This window comes from Dermochelys coriacea, chromosome 7 (assembly GCF_009764565.3).
Source record: "Dermochelys coriacea isolate rDerCor1 chromosome 7, rDerCor1.pri.v4, whole genome shotgun sequence".
Lineage (NCBI taxonomy): Eukaryota > Metazoa > Chordata > Testudines > Dermochelyidae > Dermochelys > Dermochelys coriacea.
The window spans coordinates 57,865,404-57,888,871 of NC_050074.1; the positions used below are offsets into that span (position 1 = coordinate 57,865,404).

Genomic DNA, 23,468 nt, shown 5'->3' on the forward strand with positions numbered 1-23,468 from the left:
TACAGCTTTTCTAGCCCCCAATAGAATCATGACTCATCAGCTCCCCTCTTCTGGCTCCCCCTGTGGATAGCCATTCCAGTGCTTCAATGGTGTGCTTCTTCTTGTGACTCAATCCTCTAGCCTGGTTATGCTCTGTTCCACTTTGAGGTAACAGGTAGCCCCTTCTCTCTCCCTAAAAACCAAACAGTCCACAAGCCTTCAGAGCATGTTGGTCCCTAATCCACTTATATTAGGATATTTTCATACCACCATCCTTAGTGGCCTCTAGGGGAACCCACACCCTGCCTCCACTGTGGGTTCCAGCCCAGATAATGGCATAGAGAGTACACTTGTAAAGTTTGAGGATGATACCAAGGTGGGAGGGGTTGCAAGGATTTTGGAGGATAGGATTAAAATTCAAAATGATCTGGACAAACTAGAGAAATGGTCTGAAGTAAATAGGATGACATTCAATAAAGGACAAATGCAAAGTACTCCATGGAGGTAGGAGCAGTCAGTCGCATATATACAGAATGCGAAATAACTGCCTAGGAAGGAGTACCGCGGAAAAGGATCTGGGGGTCAAAGTGGGTCACAAGCTAAATACAAGTCAGTGTAACATTGTTGCAAAAACAAAAAAAACCACACACAAAAACCCAAAACAGTTCTGGGATGTATTAGCAGGAGTGTTGTAAATGAGACACAGGAAGTAATTCTTCCACTCTACTCCACACTGATCAGGCCTCAGCTGGAGTAGCATGTCCAGTTCTAGGCATCACATTTCAGGAAAGATGGACAAATTGGAGAAAGTCCAGGGAAGATCAACAAGAGTGATTAAAGATCTAGAAGGGGAAGTCTGAAAAAATTGGGTATGTAATCTGGAGAAGACTGAGGGATAGGGGCATGATAACAGTTTAAGTTCATAAAAGGAGGGGGGTGAAAATTGTCACCCTCTAAGGTTAGGACAAGTAATAGGCTTAAATCATAGCAAGGGAGGTTTAGGTTGGAAGTTAAGAAAAACTTGCTGTCAGGTGATTAAGCACTGGAACAAATTGCCTAGGGAGGTTGTGAACTTTCCATCAGTGAATGTTTTTAAGAACAGGTCAGAAAGAAACACTTGTCAGAATGGTTTAGATAATACTTAGTCCTGCCTTGAGTTCAGAGGACTGGACTAGATGACCTCTTGAGGTCCATCCAGTCCTAAACTTCTATGATTCCATTGCAAGTAGCTAAAGTCTGCTGCCTCCCTGGATCACTTCCTATTCTGCCTGACTGTAGGCCCCTTTTCCCCCAGCCCCTTCCTGGGTTCACTCCTCTGCCAACTCTTCACCCCATCCTGAGCTCTGTAGCACTTTCCTGCTCTCCCAGCACTTTCTTGGGGGAGGCCTAACTCCTTGTCTGCCTGTTCCCAGACTGCCTCCAGAGTGCCCAACCCTGGGGTGAGCCTGGACAAAAAGGAGATCCTTCCTCTCCTGTCCTTCCCCAGGGGCCTCTGCAAGCCCTTTGCCAGAGCCCCCCTTCTTGGGGAGCATCCCACAGACTACTCTTCCTCTGGGCCTCTTGCCTCCCTTCTTCTGCCTTAAAGTGCTTCCCTTAGCAGTCACCCTATTCCTTTCAGCTGGGACTGATCCTAAATTGGGCATGGCCCCAACCTGCGGCACTAATTCCTCCGACTCCAGTTAATGTTTTCCCTCAAACATTGCAGGTTATACACACACCCTCACACCCCATAACTGCACCAGTGCTGAAGTTGATAGTCACCTGAAATGCAGAGAAGGAGAGTAGGGCAGAAGATAAGGGCAGAACAAAGAAAAACTGCAAAAGCTTAGAGTTTTAGTTTCAGATGTAAAGCCACCACATCATAGGGGCACACAACTAAGCAGGAGTGTGAAAGGAATTTTTGGGGGGGGGGGAAGAGAGAGAAAGGATGGAGAAAGAAGGGGTGAAATCTCAAGGCCTAGCAGCAGCTCTTAGAATCTCTCCTGCTGCCAGAGTAACTACAGAGAGCACAGCAGCCTAGGGGGCTTCTCTCCCAGCCTTTGGGAGAGATGGATGATCTAGGTGCTCTGCTGCTCTCACCCTGCTGTTTGTTCTCTTTCCCCATGCAGAGCTCTCACGCCTGTTGGCTACGACCAAGAGAACTGCAAGTCTGTTTTTGACATGGAATCCTGCAGCTACCAGGTAAGGAGGAAAGTCAACCTTCTCAAGAACTGTGAAGTTGAGAGCTGGGTGATTTAGGCACAAGTCTGTTTTCTGAGGCACGTTTATTATGCCAAATTTTCCTTATTTTAAGGCATAATCAACCCTTGAGAATCATATTGTAACAAAGCAATGCCTAGCTCTTAAGCCATAATAATTTTGATGTATGATGGGATCAGTCCTGGTTGACAGTATTTTGCTTCTGATGGGTGAACTTGCTTCCTCACTTCCTCCTTTGTAGAGGAGTTTATTGCTAGTGGTCCACCCCTCCTTTCAGTGCATGAGGGAATAGGAGACTGTTTCATCCCAGCAAGGAAGGGCACACTGGCTCTGTGGAGCCTGAGAAAGGATAAAACATGAGCCATTGAACACAATAGGTCTCAAACCTCACTGGCCTCAGTTCTAAATATTTGAACTGCTATCTATAATTTATATATAGACTGGGAATGGCTGGGTCATTACCCATATTGACTCTATTTCCCCCCTGTTAAGTATCCTCTTACCTTCTTGTGAACTGTCTAAATAGGCCATCTTGCTTATCACTACAAAAGTTTTTTTTCCTCTCCTGCCGATAATAGCTCATCTTAGTCTTACAGTTTATATGGCAACTTCCACCTTCTTTGTATCTTTCTTACTATGTTCCATTCTATGGATCTGATGCAGTGGGTTTTAGCCCATGAAAGCTTATGCCAAATAAATTTGTTAGACTCTACGGTGCCACAAGTACTCCTGTTCTTTTTGATAATCACATCAGCCACACTATCAGAGGCTCGTTCACCTGCGCATCTACCAATGTGATATATGCCATCATGTGCCAGCAATGCCCCTCTGCCATGTACATTGGCCAAACTGGACAGTCTCTACATAAAAGAATGAATGGACACAAATCAGACGTCAAGAATTATAACATTCAAAAACCAGTGGGAGAACACTTCAATCTCTCTGGTCACTCGATCACAGACCTAAGAGTGGCAATTCTCCAACAAAAAAGCTTCAAAAACAGACTCCAACGAGAGACTGCTGAACTGGAATTAATTTGCAAACTGGATACAATTAACTTAGGCTTGAATAGAGACTGGGAATGGATGAGTCATTACACAAAGTAAAACTATTTCCCCATGGTATTTCTCCCCCGCACCCCACCCCCCACTGTTCCTCAGATATCCTTGTTAACTTCTGGAAATAGCCTACCTTGCTTGTCACCATGAAAGGTTTTCCTCCTTTCCCCCCCCCGCTGCTGGTGATGGCTTATCTTAAGTGATCACTCTCCTTACAGTGTGTATGATAAACCCATTGTTTCATGTTCTCCGTGTGTATAATTGATTGATAGATATATCAATCTCTCCTGTTTTTTCCACCAAATGCATCCGATGAAGTGATCTGTAGCTCACAAAAAGCTTATGCTCTAATAAATTTGTTAGTCTCTAAGGTGCCACAAGTACTCCTTTTCTTTTTGCGAATACAGACTAACACGGCTGCTACTCTGAAACCTGTCATTTTTTAAATATATATTAGTTTGAGAGCTACTTGCCTCAGAGCCCCTAGATGGCACCTTTGCTCTGTACTGTACTCCCCAACCCTACTTGCAAACCCAGGCCCTGCTCCTGTTAACATGCAACTGCTTAATTTAGCTAGACTGACATGAGTGAATGCTTGCAGGATCAGGGCCTGCATTTTTAAAAAAAAAAAAAAAAAAAAGATGTTTAGCTTACTGTACTTAGAGCCTCCAAGCAGATATAGGGGGAAATTGTGATGACTGTTCTAGCCCAGAAGAATGACCAGGTTGAATTGCACCTTAGAGCAGAGTGGGAGGATGACAAAGCAGCAACATCTCACTTCAAAAAGCTTAATTCAGGAATTAAAATATTAGCACAAAACTCAGCCTAGGACAAGGGGAACAGAACACAATTGGAAGAGTCGTGGTTCTAAAAAGCAAATTCCCCGTCATACCAATCTGAGTCAAAGGAAGAGAATGAAATCCCATTATACTAGTTAAAGCAAGTCAGCACAGCTAGAGCTGTTATGGTTCCATTCTGCCATCCCCTTCCAATTCAGGCCCCTAGAGATTAGTTTCCAGTGTCTGCTCTAGGCATGACTGTACCAAGTCATAGGGTTGTCACCACTTCCTTTAGAGAGACAGTTCCATAGTCCAGTCAGCCTCCCCTTCAGGGATTCTCTAAGAAGGGTAGTCTGCTTCTAGCTAGGTCTCTCCCACAGCAGTTAAAAGGTCTCCCCTCTCTCCTCACCCCAGAGCTTTTACACCCAGATACTTCTAATAGAAGGGGGCTCCAGACAGCTTTTGATTAAATTTTCAGACAGCTTTAGACCATCTCTTCCCATCCCCCTCCCCCCCACCTGGTTGTAGACTTACCACATTGCTCTTTACTTGGAGAAGATGTAAAGGAATACTAAGCATTAGGCATGTACAAGTGATTCCCTCCAACCTGCTAATGAATTGTCTATCTCCTCTGAGCAACCTCCCTTGGCCAGTGAGATACCAAGAATGTCAGTCCAGAGGTGGTTCTACCTGAGCCATCTAGGAGATGCTCTTACTCTGTCACACCAGGTGATTCCTCTACAGCCCCCAGCTGTACTGACCCTTCTGCTGCCATCATTACACTCTCTGGTCTAATTTGCAATCTCTAGCTCTCATTGAATGCTGATATTTTCTTGTTCCCCAAGATCAGCACCAAGCTAGAAAATAGTTGCACTTCTGTCAGAGGCTCATCTCCCTTGATCTCTCTAGGGTGGGTGAGTGCACATGGATTGTTTTTCCTATCCTTTTAGTTTAGGATCCACTGTTAATTGACAAAATTATTCAGCCATTGAAGAAGGAGCAGCCAGCATGTTAAACAGCTCCTCTCAATTAGGAGCTGACCTTTAAAGTGAAGAGTTATTGTTACCACATACATTGTACTGGTACAATATTACCACCTGGGTGTTCCATGAGTCCTGAAGCAGCTTCCAGAATGTCAAGAGACTGGCTTGAAAATAATCTTGAGGTTTGGTGGTAGTCTGCCTACTATTTCAGCCATCAGGGTTAACCTTTTTTTCAAGTGTCTCTCTACAATTTGAGGTCTAGAAGATTCTGATGTAGTCACATGATTCCAGAAATTGGAACTTTAGGGAAAAAACACCAAATATAATAAGACTCCCTATAGGAAAGCTGGCCATGCCAGTTGTCTGTAGAGTTTGTTCATGTCATTGTTCTTGGAAGAATTAAATGTTGAGGTTAAGTCTATGGATGTTGAGCTGGACAAGGAGGTTTAAGAGTTTGCTGCCTAGACTGTCACACCCCACCACAAAAGTTAAGACACAAGGAAGCCAGCAAACAATCATTGTCAATTGGCTCTCTAGAGACTGAGACAGAAGATGTTGGCACCCCAGAGAAGTTTAACAGCAAAGCTTTATTAGTCAAGGCAATGTTTTCAAGTGATGCCAGTGAAATGAGCACACAGCAGTGACTTGTGCATGATCAGCACCATGTCTATGTGATGGAACAGCAGACCCTGGTTTCACTGCATGGGCTGCTCGCCAGAGCTGCTGCCAGAATCTTGAGGCTTCAAAACATCAGGCAGCTCAGGTGTGCTGGAGAAAGGATCGATGTGCAATGGTTCAAAGGAGCCCTCACGGGCTCTGAATAAGGCCAAGCCCACCATGGCTGGCGCATGGGGACGGGAAGTCTGGCTGCTTAACCCACATTCTATCAAGGTCTTGTCACCATCCTCCAGCAACCAGTCATCCTTGTATAGCTGCTGCTCCTCCGGAGGCCTTTTCAGGATGCCCCCCACAATCTTCTTCAGCTCCCGCACAGTGGTAGTCTCCTTGGCATCAGCAAAGATGGTCATTTTGTGGCGACGGATCATCAAGAAGACATCCATTGCTGCTACGGGAGCTCCCAACAGTCTGATGCGAAGGGGCCCCACGGCCTTGTGTGTTGAAGATATGAGACAACTGAAATGAGAAAAATAGTCACGCTGCTGGAAGGGATCTTTTGAGGGGGCCAGGAAGAGATCTACCTATCACAGCCAGATGAACAGCTTTACTCCTGTTCTGTCAGACAGGCTTACTATTGTTATAAGGCACAAGCAACAGAATCATTTACTCATAAGCAGATGTTTCCAAGGCATGTTCTGTTCATTACTCTCCAGTGTTGCTCATTTTAGTCCAGAGTCCCCTGCATTCCATCGAAATTTGGTGCCCTTTCACTTAAGCAAAGTATGTCAAACAGATGCTCATGATGCTAAGACAGTAGAAAGTTATTCACCTTAAAGGCAAAAATCCAATCACTTTTATGTTTTCTGAGTGAACAGTTGCTCATCTGTCCTTCATTTTGGGCCTCCCACATTTGGCCCCAGACAGATTGAGCGTTAGGCCTATGCTCCTTTGTATGAATGGTCTAGAAATGGATGGAGACGGTCAGTGACATAAGTCAGCTACAGCATTAGAGTTCCCCTCCCATCCTCCTCCAGCTTCTGCTTAGACCTGGCAGAGCCATTTCTGTGCCAGGTCAGATCTTATTCATGCATTTTAGTCAAAGAGCAGAGTCACACCATTGTACTTACTATTAAAATCTAGTACAAAGTCAAGTGACAAGCAACTAGCAAACCAAGTCCACAGCAAACCTGTGCTTTTCAGCTCTGAACAGAACCAGGACTTCAGAGTGTCAGGGTATGTCTATACTTAGAGCAGAATTTCCAGCTCAAGGTGCCACACTTGTGTTATGCTGCTTGAGCTAGTGTCCTAAAAACTACACTGAGCCACTGCAGCAGGGGCTAGCTGCTGTAAGTATATATCCAGCAGAGATATTAGATATCCACGCTCTGCATGGCTAACCTCTTGCACTGGTCATGCTTCTACACCTATACTCAGTTTTTAGTGCACTGCCTTGATCAGAGCCAACATGGATATATGCCTCTGACTCAGGGATCCCTTAGTACCAGCTGACAGAGGGGATGCATTGTGTTTTACAGGGATCCCTGGGTCAGATATCTGCATAGTCATTCACCAAAGGTTGACATGGGTGTTTTCTACCAAGAGCCAGCAACCTGCTGGCTGTCAATCATCGCAAAATGTATGTATGTTTGGATATACCTAAGGGATGTAAAACTACTCTGAAAATAGTGTTCTTAATGTCTTGGAGTTAAAGCAAGTTACCAGGAGGGGGACATACCTTGGCGATGTCTCTTCCAGGCAGGAGAGACTAGATATCCATCTCCATGTCTGGCTATTTGTGTATCCTACACCTCACACTGGGAGGGTGTCTGCATATAGAGCCAGGGTGAATTGAGTGCAAAGCCCTTGAGATGATATCTACAAGAAGAAACAAACAGCTGGGGTGGGCGTAACTTGTTTATGAATGAAGAGGAAGGATTGGTCTGGTATATCCTGGAGTGCAAAGACACACTGCATCCTATACCTGGGAGGCAAACTGACAGCATGTCAGTCTCATAAAAGGAGGGTCCCAGCGAGCGTGACTGTAAAGCACTTTAAGTCTTTTAGGTGAGCGATAATGATACTCTATGTGACAGAGTAATCAATTAAATTGCTCTAGAATGCTTTACGATTGTGTGATATGTAACCATTTGTTTCCAATACTTCTATCTGCATGCTTTGCTAAATAAAAATACTTGATTTCACAATAAGCAACTCAGTGCTGTGTGTTAAGTGGAGTAGTGATCTGAGGTGGAACTGGTAAGCTGCAAGGAATGGTTTCTTTGGAAGCAGTGAATCAGTGTATACCACAAATGTCCACTGGGTCTATGCCAGGGGCTGGATACTCTACTGGTTAGCAATGGGCACACCCCAACCTCAGAATAACAGTGCAGCCTGCATAGGCCTAGAGGTGTACACTTGTGTTGCTAGGGAGTTGACCCATAGAAAATTCTTCCACATGGAAGCAAGGTGCTCAGAGAGTCATAGCCTCCTTGAGCTGGGAGGCCCACCCCCAGCTTGAAGCCTAGATATTTCCTTAGAGGCCAGCGTCAGTTCTATGGCTTGAGTTCATCTCTGGTGTCATGGCCCCAGATCCTCAACAGATATTTAGGAATCTAATAGCCATTGAAATCTTGGCAGTTTGGGGTCTAAGGAGGAACTGGTACAAAGGTCTGTCGGTTAAGAGATGGATGCATGGCACCACCACCTTTCTACTTCACCTCCCTGGAAGCCATGGAGTGAAGAGTTTTGCAAAGTTTTTGCCTATTTGAGAATTAATCCCTCAGCTCTATGCTGAAAAGAGAAGCATTTTAATTAGGCTATTTAACAAGTTTTACCAGCTCCTCTGATAAATACAGTAGCTGTGTAAGGGGAAACTAGAGCCAGACCTGAAGAAATGCCTCTATTCTCCCCTGCACTTCCATCTAGCAGGCTTGTTAGAACTGAAGCCGCAAGCAGCTTAATTAGGAGCCATTCCAATACTACACATTCAGAAAGCATAAGAGTAGCAGCAGGCAGGTGGGGATATCACAAATAAAAGGAGAAGCAGTTTTAGGTTGCTTGGCCATCACACTACAACCAGTTTGCAGCAGAGAGCAGCCAGGCAAGCTGTGTCAGGAGGAGTTGCTTGAGAGAAATTTTAACTCAAGCTGTGTTCCATTATCAATGAGCACTACAAAGGGTGCATTGCCAGCTCACTCGTGCACCCCAGGGGAAGAGGGTGCAGTGTATTTACACTGGTGCCATAGGGCATCCTGTTTTGACTGGTTTCTTGATCAGTGGATTGATCATGTGTCAGCTAACAGAGTCCTGGAGAGGTATTTAGGAGTTTGTCTACACAGGGCATGAATGCCCACTGTAGGTGTGATTTCTAAAGTGTCACATTAATTGGTTTGTGTAGACCCTGCTGGTATGTACCAAGAGCCTTCTATTGTGCTTTAACAATCAGTGTTATGAAAGAGTGCGGAGCATGTATTCTGGGTCTCCTGCTGCAGTGCCCTAACCACTGGGCTAGAGTCACTATTTCTCTCTGGCCCACTGAGCAGAGCACCCACCTGAGGGGATCTGAACAGGGGTATCCCACATCCCAGGTGAGTGCTCAAACCACTGGGATAAGCTTTATAAGGGAGCACCACCACTGCCTGTTGCTGTTTTGTGGGGGGCAAGGCAGGCTCCTAACTTATTACCCCAGGAAATGCTGGAGGTGCTTAAGCCCAGAGGGCAAGTTCCCATTCCCTACACAGAGCAAGTTGCCTCAGGGAACTGCAGGGAAGCATCTATCTCCAGGAGATGGGCAGGGTTTAGGACATATCCCTCATCAGCACCTCCCAGTGCCTACCTTAGGCAGGCTGAGCCCCACCTCATACACTTTGGTGGCTCACAGTCCAAGGCTTCTCTCCCCCAAGGCTTTGACTCTCACTGTATTGAGAGTCAAGGTACCCAGTACAGGACTGGTGGATTGCAGGGTTGTTCCTGTGTTTTTCTAAGTGCCTAAAAGGATGTCAACACCTAAGGCCCTTTGAGGAGTGAGCCTTCGCCTCTGCCCTACCTCTCAAGAGCGTTGGCAGTGAAGATTGGGGTTTTCAGATATCATAATGGGGTATAATACCCTAGATGAGTGTTATTTAACACACCATGCTTAAATCTACCATGTCAAAAGCTAGTTTTAGATCATGAGTTAGACTTAATTTCAGCCATTAAGTAGCATGACTCTCGTATCTTGACTGACAGCACCACAAGTTTCAGCAAGAGCTGGAAAACCTGCACATCTACCAATATGATATGTGCCAGTAATGCCCCTCTGTCCCATTTGGCCAATGGGCATGGCAGTCTCTATGTAAAAGACTAAATGGACACAAATCAGACATCAAGAATTATAACATTCAAAAACCAGTCGGAGAACACCACAATCTCTTTGGTCACTCGATTACAGACTTAAGAGTGGCAATTCTCCAACAAAAAACTTCAAAAACAGACTCCAACGAGAGACTGCTGAATTGGAATTAATTTGCAAACTGGATACAATTAACTTAGGCTTGAATAGAGACTGGGAGTGGATTCCCCCCCCCCCACTGTTCCTCAAATGTTCTTGTCAACTGCTGGAAATGGCCCGCCTTGATCATCACCACAAAAGGTTCTCTCCCCCCCACTCTCCTGCTGATAATAGCTCACCTTAAGTGATCACTCTCATTAGTGTGTATGGTAACACCCATTGTTTCATGTTCTCTATGTATATAAATCTTCCCACTATATTTTCCACTGAATGCATCCAATGAAGTGAGCTGTAGCTCACAAAAGCTTATGCTCAAATAAATTTGTTGGTCTAAGGTGCCAGAAGTACTCCTTTTCTTTCTACTTACACCAGCTCCCAGACACAGAGGATCATAATCCAATATGAGAGAAAAGCTATCCCAGCCTTTTATATTTTAAAGGAGGATAACTTCAGGCAGAGTTGTGTTGTGAGCCACTGTCTTAAGCTGCTGACAGTGAAGGAGTTTAAGATCTCTGTCATTACTTTTGGTCACCATCTGCATTTCTCTCCATTTAGAGAGTCAAGTCGCTAAGTAATCAATTTCTTAGTGCTGCAACATCAGGGTGTCAAACACTGCAGGAAAGGTTTAATTTAAAGAGGACTGTTTGCATTGGAAGGTTTCAAGAACAGTTTGTAAAGACATTTCATCAAGCATTTGGCTTGATAGAGAGCTTGATTTGAAAAGCTAACCACCTACCACCACAAGGTTTGCACCAAGTTTAACTAATGTTGTCCCTCTACAGCTTATAGAGAGAAGAATTGACAAGGCCCTTCAGAAGAGCTGTTGCTCAGAACAAAGCCAAGCACAGAGAACAAGCCACAAAACACCAGCACCATACAGAGCTGCTAGCCCCACCACACACTGCAAGAGTAAAAAGCCAAATAGCATGGAGGAACTAGAGCTTCCTGCTTTAATCCTCCCCTCCTCCTGATAGACTTACAAAAGCTGCACTCACCACTAGCTCCTACCACAATTCTGTCTTCCTCTCTACTTCCAGTCCACCAGCAGATATATACTTGCCCCCAGTCACTGCTTTTATACAAAGCCTTACCTCCACCACAGCTCTTTCACCTCTCCCCTGAACAGCAGGTTGGCCTAATCTCTTGTCAATCATACGGGTTCTAATGAGCTCAGGTGTCTCAATCAAAGGCCCCAGACCTGCTGGGAAATGCAGGCTGATGGGAGGCGGGCAGGCTATTCTGCCTTGAGCTACCCAGTACATTGATAATGCGTTGCACCAAAGCCACCGTCCAACAAGCTGACTGACCCTGGCAGCCACACAGACTCCATTGCTGTCTCTCTCCCCTATGCTGAATACCTTCCCTGTTCCCATGCCTTTTCCCTTCACTCCCTCCCCCACTCCTTTACTTTGTCTTCAGCTAATCTCTTCCCAGCTAAACCCCACCCAAAGAAGCTAAAAAACAAAAGCAAACAAACAAAAATCCCCCCAAACTCTCCAACTTTGCCCCCAAATTGTGGCACTAATATGCTGATCACTTTGCCCCCTGCCCCCTTTGCCTGTCTTGTGTATTTAACCTGCAAGCTCCTTGGGGAAGGGACTAGCTAAAGTGCTATGGATTCAGCAGATATGGGTTCTAGGCTTCTGGCCTGCTGAGTGACTGTGGGAAAGTCATGTCACAGCCCCGTGCCTCGGTTTCTCCATGTGCAAAATGAAGGTAATGATACTGAGTTCTTTGAGAGCTATGGGTGAAAAGCACCATATAAGAGCTAGGTGCTAGTGCCTTGCACTGTGGGGCCCTGTCCCCAGTTGGCCCTTAGGTGATACTATCGTAAACATAGTGGTGAATATTTATTTCTATTTAAAAATGAATAAAAAGATGCCTAGCCAAGACTCTAGGCTGACACACCATTAACAATACACTGTCCATCCCAGCAGCATTCAGATAACCAGTTCAGAAGAAGCTCAATCAGCCAATTACCTTTAAAATTCCTTGCACTCCTTCATCATTTGGGAATCACCACCTCGGCCCTCTCCAACACCCATCTCACACAAGTGTCTTCTGCAGTGTGCCCAGAAATTCACCAGATCCAGGCTATTTCAAACCCAGGAGTGGGGAACATGTTCCAGAACTGGGGACATCCCAGCAGACACCTTGCCAGCTGCCCCTTCTCTTTTATAATGAGGGGAATCCGGCTCACGCACCGCTGCTGACCACAGCTGTGGCAGTATGGCCTGGGGAGAGTAGTGATCCCACAGCCAGGCTGGTGCCAGGCCATTTAGAACTCTCTAGGTTACAACCAACACCTTAAACTCCACCCAGAGACTAAGGTGGCCAGATGTCCGGATTTTGACCAGAATGTCCTATTGAAAAGGGGACCTGACAGTGTCTGATCAGATCTACCGGCATAGGGAACGGCATCAGACCAGATGCCCGAAGTCTGGTTACTGCAGGCAGGGAAGGCAGGGAGGCACTGGGTCATCACCTGCGCCAGCCCCTACTCAGCAGGGGCCGCCTCCTACCTTTGTTGGGCGGCTGCAGCTCCCAGTCCTGGTTCCACAGGCAAGTCCCTCCTGACCCGGGGTGGGGGTGGGAGGGGAAAAGCAGCAAGTGATGGGAGAAAGGAGGAGGAGGAGTGGACAGGGGGCAGGACATCAGGGGAAGAGGCGGGGCAAGGGTGGGTCTTTTGGGGGAAGAGGCGGGGCAGGGGAGGTTCTGACACTCCTGCTGGAGTGTCCAGTTTTTAAATATTACCAAGTTGGCAACCCTACCAGACAGTGATGAATAGCCAGTACAGCTTCTGGAGCATGGCTGCCATATGCTCTCCCATGCAGGTGGGAGATGCCTAAAAGGAACTGGGGTCACCTCAGTTCAGGGGAGAAAACAAAAACGACTGGGGTTAAATGTTCAACATGAGTGTCTGTCGGGGGAAGCTAGCAGAGAGCTTCCCCTGCAGAGTGAAGGCCTCTCTTTATCCCACAGCCAGTACGATGATCCTGCCAACACACTGGTATCTCCTTCAGGAATGACCAGCTCTATGGGAGAGAGCTGGGAATTTGGGCTCCGCTTCTCTGCTATGATTGGCAGGAAGAGAGCCCATTGTGACTAAGGTGAGCACCTTTTCAAAATGCAAAATAGGGCACATGCAGGAGCCCTGCCCCCTCTTTGGCCACACCCCCTGCTCCTCCTCTTCCCTGAGGCCCCGCCCCCTGGGCAGGCTGGAAGCCAGTACCAGGCCATGGTGAGAGCTGCCCAAGGAGCCCAGGCTGCTTTGGGAAGCCCTGAACCCTCCACCTGCCCTGGGCGGGGTGCTGGGATGCCCAAGAGCAGCCCCAGCGTGTGACCCTGCCCCCAAGAGTGCGCCACCCAGGGCAAGTGGTGGATCTGGGACTCTGAGGCTCCCTACAGTGGCCCAGGCTCCCTGGTTGACTCTTACTGCTCAGGTCTGGCTTCTGGCCTGGACGGGGTGGGGCTTCGGGGGGGAGAGGAGGAGCAGGGAGAAGGACCTCATGGCAAGGGGGCGCTAAGGTCCATCTCAGCAGCCCCCCCTCCCCACTGGGAAGAGGCTAGCACCATCCCTGAGCCTCGGGTAGGGGCAGAGCAGCACCACAGGGAATCCAAGACAAATGGTGTTCCGGAGTCTTTCAGTTGGGGTCTGGGACTTGAAATGTACATTTTGGGACTATCCCACCCATTTAGGAGTGGGTGGTCACCCTAATTGTGACAGCTGTTTCTACTGAGGTAGTTCCCTGGCCCTGAGGGGCTGAACTGAGACTCATCGCTCATCTTACAGCCATCAACTGGTAACAATTATCAGCCACTCTCAACCCAGCCTGGCTTTGAATCAGTGACCTAGCAGTGCCAGGCTTCACCTTTCCAGGTCCTGGCGGAGTCCAGCCTTTCAGAGACAACTCCACTGAAGCGCCATATATAAAAGAGCTGAGAGGTGTAATCAATAAATCCATCATAGAACAGAGGTCTCTCCACGCCGCTGCACCACGTGAATGCCCTGTTCCCTGTGCTGGCCAGTGCAGCTCTCATTGTGTCAGGTCAATGGAACAATAATAAACCACCTTGCTTAAAATGTGCTTTCCCCACCTCTGTTTCTTGATGGCTGGCCAGGGCTGGGAGCATAGCTGTGCAGGAACAGGTTCTGTTGGTTACACTGGGGGTCACTGCAGAGTAATTCTGTTGTAGCCATTGGCGTTACCCTAGATTTACACCGCTGTAACTGAGCTCAGAATCGAGCCCCTGCTGTATTTGTGAATGGGTAACACTGCCTTCAAGTTCATGTCCAAAGACACCTCTCGAAGCCAGACCTTCTGATCAGTGATTGGGACAGGTTAGAGCGGCCATTGGCATGATTTGGCCTCAGCAGGAGGCTCATATTTTCATTGCTTACCCTTGGGCAACCATTGTTTCTGCATGGACTATAAATACACACCGCTCCTCACAGCAACCTGCCAGCGGCCCATGAAGCTTGCCTACGCCATGGTAAGTCAGTGACTGGTGGTACCTGTCTGTGTAACTGCAGGCTGCGTGACTGGGAGCAGTTCTCCTGTTTATTTGTAAATAATGAGACTTGTCCTCCTTAAATCTGTGTGAATGAACTGGTCAGCGTTATTACTGAAAAACCAGCCAAGTTTGCAGTGAGTTTCCCTTTCTCTTCCAGAAGTTCCTGCTGTTCCTCTTCCTCGTCCTTCTCACCTTGGGATCCCTGTGCACTGCCCAGTGTTACATGAGACCCCCAAACAAATACGGTAAGCATGGCAAATTCTCCACTCATGCTCAGGACTTCCATTTATGGATTGAAAGGATCACTTGCTTAGAAATGTGGGGATTGTGCTGTCAGTTGCAGTGTGATGAAGATGCATAGGCAGTTAGATGCTATGTCGTATAAGAATGTCTCCAGCCAGACAGCTAGCTAGCTACATACTCCCAAACTGAAAGGCATGGCAGACTTCCCTATGGAGTCTGGGGTATGAGGTTGTTGCCTAAACAAATAGCATATCACATGGGAGAAAGAGGAAGATATGCTAAAAAGCTGGCACCTCTCTGTCCTGGCCTCACTGTTTCTATTACTACTCATTGTCAAACATGGAAACCAGAATGGAAAGACTACTTGCCCGCTTTATTGTGTTGGGGGGGAATGCCCTAGTAGTTAGAGCAAGGGGGGCTAGGTGGCAGGAGACCTGGTTTCTACTCCTAGCTCTGCTACAGACTTGCTGCGATAGCTTGAGTGAGTCTTTTAATTGCTCCATGCCTCAGTTTCCCAAGCTGTAAAACGGGCATGGTATTACCTACTTCCAAGGGTTGCTGTAAGTATTCATTAGATTTTCAAAAGCATCAAAATGTCTTAGGCATCCAAGTCCCATTAAGTTGCCGTAGGACATAAGACCCAGATTCTCAAAGTATGTAGGCATCATACTCCCATTGATGAGAGGTGCCTAAATACCTTTAAGCATCTGAACCTATGTGCCTACCACACGTAGGTGCTTTTCCACTGTTACCCGATGGGTAAAATCCTAGACTTACTGAAGTCAGTAGCAAAACTCCCATTGACTGCAGTGGGGCCAGTATCTCACCCAAAGTCTTTAAAGTGCTTTGAGAACTTCAAAATCACTATGGGCTAGATTGTGCTTTGGGGCCCAGCTCCAAGCAAGGGGGACTGTGTAATCCACTCTACTCCCACAGTGGCCATGGGAGGTTCTGTGACTTGGAGAAACCCCTCCCAGGCCAATTCCCACCCTACTTCTCCTTTGCTCTGGGAAGGGGAGGGGGATAATGATTTGATTCTGGCTTACAGGCGTAAATTATGACACCCCAGAGACAATAATCTGTCCATCCCCCACCCAGCTGCTTGGGGGGCACAGGGGTAGGGGGTCAGGCCTGCTTATTCCTATATACTTAGGACTGAGCAGCATAGTTCAGATGTGCAGTCCAAGTCACCATCTAGCCCTATGAGAGGAGTATCAGCAGTAGCAGAACAATGCTCAAAGTAGTATTAGCCATAAACTAAAGCACTTCTCAGCCCCACGCCATGATTTGAATAGCATTTCTCTGCTAAAGATGGGTGTGCAGCAGATAACATTTCACCTTGCTAGTCCACATGCTAGCCCCTGCAGGAGCAATGGCATTGCATCCCATCACAGAACACAGCCCATATTCGTCCCTGGTGTAATTCCACCCAAGTAGTCAGAGCTTTAACTGACAGCACCCAACCTGTATTTTACCTCTAAATGTCACCATCCATCTACTGGGCATTGTTTTTGTTGTGTGTATCCAGGCTGTGTTGAAAACAGAAAGCTGTATCACTTCGGTGTAGTGTGGAAGACCAAGGATTGTTTCAGATGTGAATGTCAGCCACGAGCAATGATCTGCTGCAGCCTGTAAGTCCAAGCAGACTAGGGCTACTTTTGTACCAAGCCTAAGGGCAGGTTGAAATTTTCCAAATTTGGAAATTTCAGTGAAAATTTTGCATTGACATTTCAACAAATTGGAGCAAAATCCTGTCTCCGGGTTTTCTTCCAGCTCTACCTCTGACAAAGCAGAACAATCTTCTTTGTATCCAGGCTTCTTTGAAGAAGAAGAAGAAAAAAAAACAAAAAACAAAAACCCAGCCACAAACTTGCAAACACACAGCTCAGAGCTTTTCCCTATTACTCCTCCTAACCCTCCTCTTGACTTTGCCACCAGCAGGATCTCTGATCCCCTTTCCCCCAGATTTTTAGCCCTCCCTCTCTGTGGCAGCTTGTCTCATTTCTGGAGATGCATTACCTCATCACTCCAGCTCTGGAGCCCTAAACATGCAATAAGGCATGGATATTTAGTGCTGACCCTTGCAGTCTATGGGGCACTGCAAAGCCTCAAGGTTCTGTCTGTAGGCATCTCTCAGGCCTAATTGTTCTAGATCAGTTCTTCTCAACCTTTTTCGTACACCCAGAACACCTTTCCTATCTAGCCAGTATGTAGCTGAGACTCTGAGCCCCCCAATATAGGAAGGGCAGGGAGATAATGGCTCCTAGGTTGAGAACCCATGTTCTCGATCCCATTGTGAATCCCTGCCCAGGCTGACTGTGCCCTCCAGAATTATGATTATGTCCTGGGCTGGTGATGCTATCAGAGGACTGGATGGTCCTGTCCTGTGTGTGGAGAAAAAACCCTGGAGGGGGCTTGTGTAGGAATACTGAGCAAGGTCACAGCTGGGTTGAGAATTTTTCAACAAATTGTTTTGTGGCTGAAAAATGCCAATTCCGTGCAACCAAAACTGTTTGCAGAACAGGGTTGAGTTTGACAAATTTCCCCAACTCAAAAAAAGGTCAAGAATAAAAGTTTCCAAACTCTTGAAACGTTGCTCTTTGCCATTTAGAAACAAAAAATTCGACTTTCCCAGTTCAAATCATCTTTACAAATTTAAGCTAACAAGATTGAAAAGGTTTCAGAGTAGCAGCCGTGTTGGTCTGTATTCGCAAAAAGAAAAGGAGTACTTGTGGCACCTTAGAGACTAACAAATTTATTAGAGCATAAGCTTCCGTGAGCTACAGCTCACTTCATCGGATGCATTTGGTAGAAAAAACAGAGGAGAGATTTATATACACACACAGAGAACATGAAACAATGGGTGTATCATACACACTGTAAGGAGAGTGATCACTTAAGATAAGCCATCACCAGCAGCGGGGGGGGAGGGGAAGGAGGAAAACCTTTCATGGTGACAAGCAAGGTAGGCTAATTCCAGCAGTTAACAAGAATATCAGAGGAACAGTGGGGGGTGGGGTGGGGTGGGGGGGAGAAATACCATGGGGAAATAGTTTTACTTTGTGTAATGACTCATCCATTCCCAGTCTCTATTCAAGCCTAAGTTAATTGTATCCAGTTTGCAAATTAATTCCAATTCAGCAGTCTCTCGTTGGAGTCTGTTTTTGAAGCTTTTTTGTTGAAGGATAGCCACTCTTAGGTCTGTAATCGAGTGACCAGAGAGATTGAAGTGTTCTCCAACTGGTTTTTGAATGTTATAATTCTTGACGTCTGATTTGTGTCCATTCATTCTTTTACGTAGAGACTGTCCAGTTTGGCCAATGTACATGGCAGAGGGGCATTGCTGGCACATGATGGCATATATCACATTGGTAGATGCGCAGGTGAACGAGCCTCTGATAGTGTGGCTGATGTGATTAGGCCCTATGATGGTATCCCCTGAATAGATATGTGGACAGAGTTGGCAACGGGCTTTGTTGCAAGGATAGGTTCCTGGGTTAGTGGTTCTGTTGTGTGGTGTGTGGTTGCTGGTGAGTATTTGCTTCAGATTGGGGGGCTGTCTGTAAGCAAGGACTGGCCTGTCTCCCAAGATCTGTGAGAGTGATGGGTCGTCCTTCAGGATAGGTTGTAGATCCTTGATGATGCGTTGGAGAGGTTTTAGTTGGGGGCTGAAGGTGATGGCTAGTGACGTTCTGTTATTTTCTTTGTTGGGCCTGTCCTGTAGTAGGTGACTTCTGGGTACTCTTCTGGCTCTGTCAATCTGTTTCTTCACTTCAGCAGGTGGGTATTGTAGTTGTAGGAATGCATGATAGAGATCTTGTAGGTGTTTGTCTCTGTCTGAGGGGTTGGAGCAAATGCAGTTATATCGTAGAGCTTGGCTGTAGACAATGGATCGAGTGGTATGATCTGGATGAAAGCTAGAGGCATGTAGGTAGGAATAGCGGTCAGTAGGTTTCCGATATAGGGTGGTGTTTATGTGACCATCGCTTATTAGCACCGTAGTGTCCAGGAAGTGGATCTCTTGTGTGGACTGGACACTACGGTGCTAATAAGCGACAATAAGCTAATAAGCAAATACTCACCAGCAACCACACACCACACAACAGAACCACTAACCCAGGAACCTATCCTTGCAACAAAGCCCGTTGCCAACTCTGTCCACATATCTATTCAGGGGATACCATCATAGGGCCTAATCACATCAGCCACACTATCAGAGGCTCGTTCACCTGCGCATCTACCAATGTAATATATGCCATCATGTGCCAGCAATGCCCCTCTGCCATGTACATTGGCCAAACTGGACAGTCTCTACGTAAAAGAATGAATGGACACAAATCAGACGTCAAGAATTATAACATTCAAAAACCAGTTGGAGAACACTTCAATCTCTCTGGTCACTCGATTACAGACCTAAGAGTGGCTATCCTTCAACAAAAAAGCTTCAAAAACAGACTCCAACGAGAGACTGCTGAATTGGAATTAATTTGCAAACTGGATACAATTAACTTAGGCTTGAATAGAGACTGGGAATGGATGAGTCATTACACAAAGTAAAACTATTTCCCCATGGTATTTCTCCCCCCCACCCCACCCCCCACTGTTCCTCTGATATTCTTGTTAACTGCTGGAATTAGCCTACCTTGCTTGTCACCATGAAAGGTTTTCCTCCTCCCCCCCCCCCCCCCGCTGCTGGTGATGGCTTATCTTAAGTGATCACTCTCCTTACAGTGTGTATGATACACCCATTGTTTCATGTTCTCTGTATGTGTATATAAATCTCTCCTCTGTTTTTTCCACCAAATGCATCCGATGAAGTGAGCTGTAGCTCACGAAAGCTTATGCTCTAATAAATTTGTTAGTCTCTAAGGTGCCACAAGTACAAGATTGAAAAGAAGGTTAAAAGAAAAAAAGATTGGTATCAAAACAAGATGATTCAAAATTATTGAAACAAAATGTTTTGATTGACCCAAAAATGGAAAAAAACGGGGTTTTTGGTGCACAAATATTTTTTAAATTTTGTCTTTTTGTCCCGATCCTAGACAGGAAAATGGTCACTGGATGGAAAAACCATTTCCTCCCCAGCTGTAAGTGAGGACCCCCTCACAGACAATTCCCCCAATCTTCCATCCACTGGAGGGGGCAGGGAGTTAGCAAGGGCAGGAGGGGGCATGCCTGGGCAGTTCTTATGTGCTGGCAGCTCCGTGTCCCTGCAGTGGCCCAAAGACCTCAGGGCTGAACCACTCCCTGGCAATCTCTGAACAGGGCAGGCAGATGCTGTTTCCACTCTGGCCCTGCACCAGGTCTGGGGTGAATGTGGCTCTATAGGTTTAATTCCTAGCAAAGCTACTACACAGAATTACATTTGAGTGAAAAAATTATTGGAAAAAAATCAATTCATTTTTTTTTTTTTACTCACCTACTAGGACTAGAGATCAGAGCTCTGTGTTTCCATAGCACCAGTCAATACCACCAGCAAGTACTATGCTCTAAATTCATCCCTGAAGTCACTTCTCCTGAAGTCGCTGGAGTTACACCAGGGATGAATTTGGCCCAGTAAATATGATTCCCCCCCGACCTATATCTCATGTCCTGACCTCATCTTCATCTTCCTCACTGACAGCGTTTTCAGACCCACCAACTATGATCGAGAGAACTGCATTGCCCTGTTCCATAGGAAGAGCTGCTCTATGCGCGTGGTGTGGAAGAGCGATCCTCAGGAACTCTGTAATGTCTTTGCCGGAGTTGGTTAAGACTGCTTTGAAGTGGTCTTCTCATTAATGCAAGTTGAGCAGACCTAGCACCACTCCCTTAGAGGAAAGCAGCGAATCAGAGTGGCTTCAGGAACAACAGGCTTGTGTCCCCCTTTTTCACACGTGCTCTGCTGCGACTTCTCTTGTTACGTACAGATTTGTGACTGAGATTTAATCAAAGATCATTTACGGTAACATTATTTCTGATGAAATCTGGGGTTAAATAAAGACACAAGCATCAAACTCTTTTCCTTCTAAGCAGTTAATAAACAGTCGTGTACAAGAATCTATGAAGTTCACTAGGGACCTAGGTATGCAAACCTAATTTACTTGGGAGTTGCTTAGATCAGTGGTTCTCCTCTAGGGGTCTGGAGCCCACTGGGGGGCCAAGAGCAGGTTTCAGGGGGGCCGCCAAGCAGGGCCAGCATTAGACTTGCTGTGGCCCAGGGCAGAAAACCAAACCCCCATTGCATGGGGCTGAAGTCCAGAGCCCTGAGCCCCACCATCTGGGACTGCAGCTGAAAGCCTGAGCAATGTAGCTTCACAGGGGCCCCTGTGGCATGGGGACCCAAGCAATTGCCCTACTTGCTACCACCTAACACCAGCCCTGGATTTTATATGCAGAAAACCAGTTATTGTGGCACAGGTGGGCCGTGTAGTTTTTATAGCACGTTGGGGGGGGCCTCAGAAAGAAAATGGTTGAGAACCCCTTGCTTAGATACTATGTTGGCAGGCATTATAGAAACCAGATAGATAGAGAGATAAGATACTTTGTGGTATCTTTTGATGTTTCCTTCCTTCCTTTGAACACTATTCCCATATCCTGTGAAAACCAGGTCCTCTGTACAGGTGCACACAAGCAAAACAGATATTCCAGGATACGTGTTGTGTATTGGAAAGCAGGAGCGAACCCACACCTTTAAGTCCAGCCTACGGGAAAAAGATGCTATCTAATTTTTTCTACAGCCTTACATACATGTTTAGCATCTCATGGTGTAATCTGGTTCGGTACAAAGTCCAAAGATAAACAAAACTCCATGAAAGTCTTTATGAAAAATACCCCATGTAGACAATATACTAATGATGAAATGTAACAATGTTATTCGCAATAGTGAAAAATATGCTGGTGCCGACCGGTCTTTTGAATCAAATTACAGCATCATTTCAGTCAATAATTACAACACTGGTGTTTGTTCTTCCATGCAACTCTAAAATACACCATCACAGCATAATGCAACTGCACCTGGAAACAGTGCTGCATTTTTACATCTGCTTATTCAGTTGTACTTGTCCATTTCAAACTATAGCGCTAGTTTTGAGGCCAGGAATATACAAGTCTGTACACACATTCTCACTTAGTAAAGAAACAGATTTTAAAGAAAGTCCATCCAGCCAAAGGAATATTGGAATTTAGTTGGTTTGAGGAGGAGAAGTCACATGAGAAATACCAATGATTGCAGCTACCTAATCCTATGCCACCCAGCTCTGCTGTAAATTAGAGATGCTTAGTGACAGCTGTACAAGAGTAGGGACCCTCTGTGATCTTATGTCAGAGGTGGATTGGGCATAGCATAGCTCTGTGCCCCTCCTAACCCACACCCGGCATGCCCTTGCCATGGCCTCTCCTTTCCCTTGTGCTGTGGGTGCACAGGACAACTGGCACAGGAGATGGGAATTCTCCACTGACCAGTCTGCATCCACTTTATGCCCCTGGAGCAGCGCATAGTGGACTTAGTGGGCCAGAGAATCTGGCCCTGTATCTTAATGCATGTGCACAAGGGGGCAGCGTTAAGGCAGACAGGAGGTTTAAAACTCTATGAAAAGGCCATGCATGCAACATCAGTTTTGGTGTTTCCTGACTTTGAGAGTGTTTCACTCACAGTGATCTGTATGGAATATTACTTCTGAAGTATGGGGTGACTTGAACTAACTTGGGTTCCAGAGTGCAGAGAGAAGCAGTGCTAAGAAATTATAGCTAAGAGCATGTTATTTCTGCTAGCACCTGGCATCATTCCACTAACATGGCATTACTGCGATTGCAATAGCAGAGGCATTAGGAAGTCCGTGGCGTGGCTCATTATCGCAGGGTCTCAGAGCACTGGGAAAACAGCAACAGTAGGAGGTGGTGGCATATAGTGGTTAAATCACAGAACTAAGAGTCATAAGAGCTGGGTTCTAGTGCAGTCTCTGCCACTGACTCCAGGTGACCTTGAGCACATCATTTCCGCTCTCTGTGCCTCGGTTTCCCCATTAGCAAAATGGGGATAATGATACTTGTCCCCCTTGTAAAGTGTGTTGAGATTTCTGATGAAAAACCCAGAAAGCATTATGGTTTGATCACCAACATGGACTAAGCCTCTGGATGACTGGGATGATCTTCCCCAGCATTACAAAGAACTGCTCTGGGTAAGTACCATAAACCAGTCTCGGTACATTTCAGACGACAGTGGCAGAAGTCCTGGAGAATATGCTGAGAGGAGAATTCTGCACTGGTGGTGCTGGGAGACGGATTAGGAACCCTATTCAACTCCCCCGATGGCAACAGGAGTCTTTCCATTGACTTCAATGGGAGAGGGAACGGAGCTGAGTTGGCCAAATGATGCTCACTGAGACAGAACAAAGTCAACAATAAAGGCTCAAGCTGCATTTGGGCAGGACCCACAAATCATTTCGGATTTTGAATAAAGACAATTACTCTGTTTCAGTGACAGCCTATTGAATGTAAGCAATGTTGGCATGGCCTGGCCCATTTGTTCCAACCCCCTGGACTAGCAGTGGTTTGAACAGAAGTTTTGGGAGCTAGGAGCTGCCGATCACACATTTAAGGACCCGGGCACATCACTAGATCAGGC

General features: G+C 46.3%; 2 protein-coding genes across 5 annotated transcripts; one reads left to right on the top strand and one right to left on the bottom strand.

Moving 5' to 3' along the window:
- Positions 1-2,100: 2,100 nt before the first annotated feature.
- Positions 2,101-20,847, top strand: LOC119858251 (beta-microseminoprotein-like). 2 transcript variants are annotated; one of them, XM_038408393.2, is made up of 4 exons: positions 14,531-14,599; positions 14,778-14,865; positions 16,392-16,494; positions 20,487-20,847. In XM_038408393.2, the coding sequence occupies exons 1-4, from the start codon at positions 14,531-14,533 to the stop codon at positions 20,614-20,616; spliced, it is 390 nt and encodes a 129-aa protein (XP_038264321.2). In that variant the 3' UTR covers positions 20,617-20,847. The 2 variants fall into 2 exon arrangements, 1 of the variants encoding a protein (XP_038264321.2); XR_006282791.1 differs by lacking the exons at positions 14,531-14,599; positions 16,392-16,494; positions 20,487-20,847 and adding an exon at positions 2,101-2,160 and having other exon boundaries at positions 14,778-14,866.
- On the bottom strand, positions 5,567-11,184 carry LOC119858959 (elongin-B-like). 3 transcript variants are annotated; one of them, XM_038410541.2, is made up of 2 exons: positions 11,101-11,184; positions 5,567-6,132 (listed from the first exon to the last, which is right to left on the bottom strand). In XM_038410541.2, exon 2 carries the CDS (start codon positions 6,057-6,059, stop codon positions 5,694-5,696), a length of 366 nt encoding a protein of 121 aa, XP_038266469.1. In that variant the 5' UTR covers positions 6,060-6,132; positions 11,101-11,184; the 3' UTR covers positions 5,567-5,693. The 3 variants fall into 3 exon arrangements, with proteins under 3 accessions (XP_038266469.1, XP_043375034.1, XP_043375033.1); XM_043519099.1 differs by having other exon boundaries at positions 11,114-11,165; XM_043519098.1 differs by having other exon boundaries at positions 11,086-11,155.
- Positions 20,848-23,468: the final 2,621 nt, after the last annotated feature.

What these genes read in the sequence shown, in the direction of transcription:
- LOC119858959 (XM_038410541.2), bottom strand. Translation starts at nt 6,059, where the DNA reads ATGGATGTCTTCTTGATGATCCGTCGCCACAAAATGACCATCTTTGCT.
- LOC119858251 (XM_038408393.2), top strand. Translation starts at nt 14,531, where the DNA reads ATGGACTATAAATACACACCGCTCCTCACAGCAACCTGCCAGCGGCCC. An exon ending in TGAAGCTTGCCTACGCCATG is followed by an intron (nt 14,600 to 14,777) that starts GTAAGTCAGTGA and finishes TTTCTCTTCCAG; the next exon opens with AAGTTCCTGCTGTTCCTCTT. An exon ending in GAGACCCCCAAACAAATACG is followed by an intron (nt 14,866 to 16,391) that starts GTAAGCATGGCA and finishes GTGTGTATCCAG; the next exon opens with GCTGTGTTGAAAACAGAAAG.